The sequence below is a fragment of the Trichosurus vulpecula genome, chromosome 3 (assembly GCF_011100635.1).
Source record: "Trichosurus vulpecula isolate mTriVul1 chromosome 3, mTriVul1.pri, whole genome shotgun sequence".
Lineage (NCBI taxonomy): Eukaryota > Metazoa > Chordata > Mammalia > Diprotodontia > Phalangeridae > Trichosurus > Trichosurus vulpecula.
The window spans coordinates 46,543,120-46,549,297 of record NC_050575.1 but is presented as its reverse complement, the minus strand read 5'-3'; the positions used below and the strand labels follow the sequence as shown (position 1 = coordinate 46,549,297).

The 6,178-nt window shown below is 39.5% G+C and overlaps 1 gene segment (V, D, J or C); it reads right to left on the bottom strand.

The window, feature by feature from the left end:
- Nucleotides 1-2,180: 2,180 nt before the first annotated feature.
- Nucleotides 2,181-5,740, bottom strand: LOC118842017. The segment is given in 3 exon segments: nt 2,181-2,424; nt 5,195-5,558; nt 5,642-5,740. Coding segments are annotated over 3 exon segments (654 nt in total).
- Nucleotides 5,741-6,178: the final 438 nt, after the last annotated feature.

The following is a 6,178-nucleotide window of genomic DNA, read 5'->3' as shown; positions in this document are numbered from 1 at the left end:
TTTGGAAGGAATGGAAAGTTATACATGGTAGATTTGTAATTTTGTGTGTAATCATCTTTTTTATCATACCGTGTTACAGAAATGCTTATTTTGTTCTGTGAATTGAATATGAATAAATTTTTTAAGACATCCAATTCAACTCATATCCCAGAGCCTCTCAGTTATGGCTCTACGGGGTCAATCCCCAGGGCAAAGCAGAAGGCACACAAGACTGAAATTCCTCTCCTAGAGCTAGAGATTTTGTGGTAGTTTTCATAGCAAGGGAAAAGGATGTTTGCATGTCTTCCTTCCATTATTGTTGTTGTTTGTCCTTCATTCTCAAAGAGGACCATGGCATCATGAATGTCATACCATGGCTTGCAAGTGAATTTGATTAAAGTGATGGAAGGCTGTGCAGAGTCACCAAATTCACTTTCTCCCCCAGAGCCATCTGAGTCCAGTGGCAAGCTTTACATTATGATGACTGGAGATGCCCCCTCCCTTCAACAGAAGGAAGAATAGCTGCCACCTCCTTGGGGTTGGTCCTCTGTTTGAGCTGCAAAGAGAAGGATCCTCCAGAACTGCATCTAAAACCCTGGGGAACATTTTATGACACTAAGAATATGCAACATTGATGATGAGGCAGACAGTATCTGTCCTTCCCCATCACTCCAATTGTTCTCAGTACTAAGAGGATGGTTTTTCTCTGTTCCTGATAGTTTCTGAGTCAGTACCCTCCTATTTTAGATCAAGGAAGAACCATAACTCTCTCTCATCCTTGATTTGAATTGAATCTGCTTGTGGGTTACTTTTTTCTCAGTATCTCTGTCCCTGTCCCTTGGCTCCTATGTTGCTTCAAGGCCCTTGCTTATATTTAGAACTGCAATACACCTGGTATTTACCTCGAGGGTCAATCATGTTCTCTCATATCCCTCTTTCAGCTAGAGAAAATGAAGCATGAAAAGCACAGGAGATGTGAAGAAAGCTCCAATTGTATTCCTAGGCATCATATACACTATTTCTAATACAGTTTCCTTGTATATGGTGGGGACATTGACACAATTATCCTTGAGAGGCATGATTTTGTCTTCTCCATTGTCAGAGGTAGAGCATTTTGGAATGAACTTCCAAGTAGAGGCACCACTCTCCTTAATAGTGTCTATTGTCACTATGTCTACAAAAAGTAGAGCATCTTTTCCCTGCATTTATCTAATTACTCTTTCTTTTCTACTGAGTAGGAAATGAGGTAGGTCAGAGCTCTTACTCTATGAGGGACAGGAGGTGAAGATGAGAAAGCAAGGATGGGGAGTTATGAGTTCCAATATTACCTTTTGAAAAAACTAAATATTTTCTTATCATCCATTAAGTTTGTGAAATCTTGTATAATGCATATAATCTCAACTGTGTAAATTCTGTATTTTTCCTTCCCTGCCACAAGATTTGTGTTTTAATTTTTCTTTCACTGCTTCATAATCTTTTGAAAAAAATTAAAATTCCATACATTATGTAGAATATAGTTAAATTCTACAAATAAGACTTTTTCCCATTTTTATCCTCTTTTGCATATGGATCTAGCAGTGGTATTGCGGGATCAAAGGGCATACTTTTGTGTTGGCCAAGCACTAGAAATTGAGGAGATGCCTATCAATTGGGGAAATGAATGAACAAGCTATTATATGATTGTGATGGAATATTATCGTGCTATAAAAATGACAAGCCAGAAGATTTGAGAAATACTTGAAAGACTTACTTCTGCTGATGCAAAGTGAAGTGAGTAGAACCAGAAGAGAGTTGTACAAAGTAACACCAACATTGTGCAATGATCAACCATTCTCAGTAATATGATGATAGAAGATACTCCCAAAGGATTTATAATGAAATATGGCATCTATCTCCAGAGAAATGACTATATACAGGTCAAAGATAACTTGCAATTTTTTTGTTATATTTTCCTTTCTCCTGGTTTTTCCCTTTTGTTCTTATTCTTCTTTCACAATGTGACTCATGTGGAAATATATTTAACATGATTATACATGTACAAAATATATCAGATTCCTTGATGTCTTAGAGAGGTGGAAAGGAAGGGAGGGAGGAAGAAAAATTCGGAACTCGAAATCTTATAAAAATGAATGTTGAAAACTATCTTTACGTGGACTTGAAAAAAATAAAATCCTATTAAGTGCAAAATAAAAATAAAAAAATTAAATCTCATCAATATTTGTCAGTAACAGAATATCTACATCTGTGAACATACATTTTGCATACTGAATTGGTGATGAAAATTGGAGTTTGGTATACATGACATCCAACACTGGTCTCTTCATTAAGGTTAGAGAAGCTGAATCATCACTTTCCAAGGGGTCTACCATGATGACCACATCAAAAATCTTTTCTAAACATTTCTCTTGTGGTGCTAGTGGAGTCAACATTAGTTGGGAGGAAGTGCTGTTGAGCACAGAAAGCCCAGAAGCCAGGGTGAGAGGACACCTGAGAGAAGCAACTACAACTTCTGTACTTTTAAAAAAGGAATTTAAATCGTTTTAAACAAGTCATTCTAGCAATGTTTACACAAATACTTTAATACTTTGGGAACTGTATTGGTCAGTCAGTCACTATAAGTTCCTCATGTAGTGTCAATTCCTTATATACTTGATACTTCATGGCACAAAAATCCTCTCACATTGAATAATGAAATTCTTCACATCAGCTAAAGCTACAGACATTTCTTTACACTTGCTTATCAGCTATGAACGGGACACTCTTTAGTCCCTGTGATGTTTCGTCCCTACATGTTTAATCTATGCATAAAGCATGTGATATTGCTATCTGTATATAATACTGAGAATATTAAAATGTGTCCTGTGTCATTTTCTTATTGTTCCTTGTAGCCAGAATGGACTTTGTTTTCTTTGAATGACTCAGCTCGCCTCGTTGAGCTTCCCTGGACGCTGGGGCTTGCTCTTCCGGGGCAGGACCAGAGCTTCCTGTGTGATGAGTCGTGGCGCTGGCTGAGGGGAGGTGTGTTAACGTGGTCTACGCTGGGGGAGGGGCCAAGTCAAGAACCAATCAGCCCTGGTTGTTCAGGCGGCGCTTGATGATGTCAAAAACTCTATAAGAGGGGAGAGGACAGCTTGAAGATCCTCCTTCCTTTTCCGGTTGGAGCCAGAGACACCTACAGCCGAAGCTGAGCTGCCGGTAGCAGAGCTGACTAGAGGCTAGTGGGTAATCTTCTTACCGTAGAGGGGAAGCATGTATACGATTTTGCCTTATACTATCTCGCTTCTCTGTGGCCTTTTGGTTACCCCTATAAGGCGGACTTATTGGGCCTGGAAGCTTTTGATGAAAATATCAAAATGGGGATGCTGGTTTGTGGGCTTGTTATTGTGGAGTGTAAACACATGCTTTAGTTCTCCTGCCTTCTGCCTAGAGAATTCCTTGTATCTTGCGGTTCCGGACCTTTTAGGCACATATGAGATTCTCTTTGAAATCATAAATTCTGCCTTCCTAATATATTCCTATATACAATTAATTGATTATGTCCTATACTTGACTGCTCAGTTATAGTTTCAAGGCTCAGAATTTAGTTCAGAAATAAGCAGCCTTGTAATGGGTTAAGTTTTGAAATCCAGTTCTCTTGATAACCACTGCTCTATTCTTTTCTCAAGGAATTCTGCTAACCTTGAGTAAACATGGTTTGTCATAAGGGAACTGGGCTGAAAATCTTTACATCACCAAACAGTCCTTCCAGAATATCTGGTTTGTTGTGCAAAGAAGTCTAGAACATTATCTTCGAACTTTTTAGCTGATTCAACGAATAATCACTTTTTAGTCACAGACAGGACTGTTCTTAGGCCTCATTCTCACGATCCAAACAACCATGTTGTTCCCCTATACCTCAGCTATGTAATCAGCCTTGTTGATTTCAAGCCCTTGATATCACCAATCCTGCTCTGTCGTCACCAAAATCTATAGAAGGGGAGCTGTCTTTTGCATGGGGTCTTTGGCTGAAGAATGAGACAGTCATTGACCCATTTTATTCTAAGTTTGCCAGCCATGATAATAGAATGACATAATGCTTCCACAAATGTGCCTTAATTTACTTTTTGTTAAATTTAGCTTGCAACAATAATCAATGCTTTGTCATACTTCATATGGATATTTTTGCACATAATGTGTTAAAATGTCAGAGGATTTACTCATTACATATATAACATGGAAATCATGAATAGAACATACTTCAGCAATATGGGAGAAGCTCATTCAGAAAGGAACAGGAGGTCAAAAAGCAACAAGTATTAATGAAGTACTTATTTTGTGCTTGGCAGAGTGCTATGCTAAGTACCAGGGATACAAAGAAAGGGAAAAACTAATAACTTTTTAAGGAGGTCAGTTTCATTCAGAGAGACAACATGAAAATAATAACTATATGTGTCTATATATACATACATATAAATTATAAATATATGCAGTCCAAAGGTACTAGAATTAGAAAAGATTGGGAAAGTAGAAGAGGGGGAGATTTAGGTGAGATTTGAAGTAAGTCAAGGGGGCCAGGAGGCAGGGATGAGGGGGAGGAGAATTGCAGCCAGTAAAAGCACATGAAGTAGAGAGATGGAATCTCTTGTGAAAGGAACAGCAAGGAGGTCAGTGTCACTGGATTGGTGAGTATGTGGAAGGGAATAAGGTAGAATAAGATAGGAAGGAGCCATGCTATGGAAGGATTTAAAAGCCAAATAGGATTGCCTATTTTGTCATGGAGGTAATAAAGAGTCTCTGGAATTTGGGGAAAATAGTCAGACCTGTGCTTTAGGAAGACAATTTTGATAGCTGAGTTAAGTATGGACTGGAGTGAAGAGAGTACTAGGGCTTGGAGAACAACCAGAAAGCTAGTATAATAGTCCAGACTGAGCATGTAAGAGACTACCTCAGGGTGGTTGCAATACCTGAGGAGAAACGAAGAATATACTAGATATGTCATGACAGTCGAATTGAAAGGACATAACTACTGATCGAATCATGTGTGGGGGTGGGGGTGAGAGTGAGCCATTGAAAATGACAGCTAGCTACTGAAAAAGTTGCTTCTCCTGGGACAGCAGAAAAAATGACAGAGGCCATAAATAGAAATGGTTCAGACTCACGCTACACCTGCTACAGGATCTAGGCATCTTGTACTCCATGCATCATGAGCTCAACCCCCTTCTGGGCTCACTCTTACCTCCCCTCCTGGCAAGGGAAGTTTCTGTCTGGCCTCACATTCCTTTTCATCACTGTGTCACTTGCACAGTAATACAAAGCTGAATCCCCAGTATTAAGGGAATTCATCTGTAGATATGCCATGCTGTTGCCATTATCTCTGGAGATGGTGAAACGACCTTTCACAGAGTCTGCGTAGTATGTATTAGCACCACTGTACTTAATGCTTGCAACCCATTCCAGTCCCTTCCCTGGAGCCTGGCGGACCCAATTTATGCCGTAGTTGCCGAAAGTAAATCCAGAACCTTTGCAGGAGAGACGCAGAGAACCCCCAGGCTGTCTCACATCTCCCCCAGACTCCACCAGCTGTATATCACACTGGACACCTGCAACACAAAGACATTGCATGAAAGTCAATAGACACATTAAGTCACTATTTCATATTGTCCCTCTCTCTCCATAAAACTACCTTGGAAAATACTCAGAAGGAAAATCCAGCTCAGTCTAAATTTCATGGTGATGACCAAGGTTAGTCCTCTAGGTCACAAATAGCTTGAGCTTGTCTCCCAGAGATACAGGTACAGGTTTGGGACTGCTTTTGATCCCAATAGGGAGGGACCCAATTTGCATATCTTGCTCTATTCAAAAAGGGGAAGAACAACTTCTTCTTCCCAGTGAAAAGTCTTTGTCTTGAATGTCAGGGAGAAAACTCTCCTAGAGCTGATTCCAAAGCACTGGAGAATGTTGATGACTCTGAGACTCCCAGAACTGATGGTTTTGACTCAGTGTCAATCATCCTACATCACTTCAACAAGTGGACCACATGTAGTGCTATGTTTCTAATAAACTTCTAATCAATCTTAATCCCGTTTCTGATTGTCAAAGCTCCTATATAATCTTCCATTTCCAATAACTAACAGATTGAATCTATTTTATGAATCTCTTTCTTCTTAGTGTCTCTTGTCCTGATCCTTGGCAATCTACTGCTTCCTGAGTCAATTTTTTG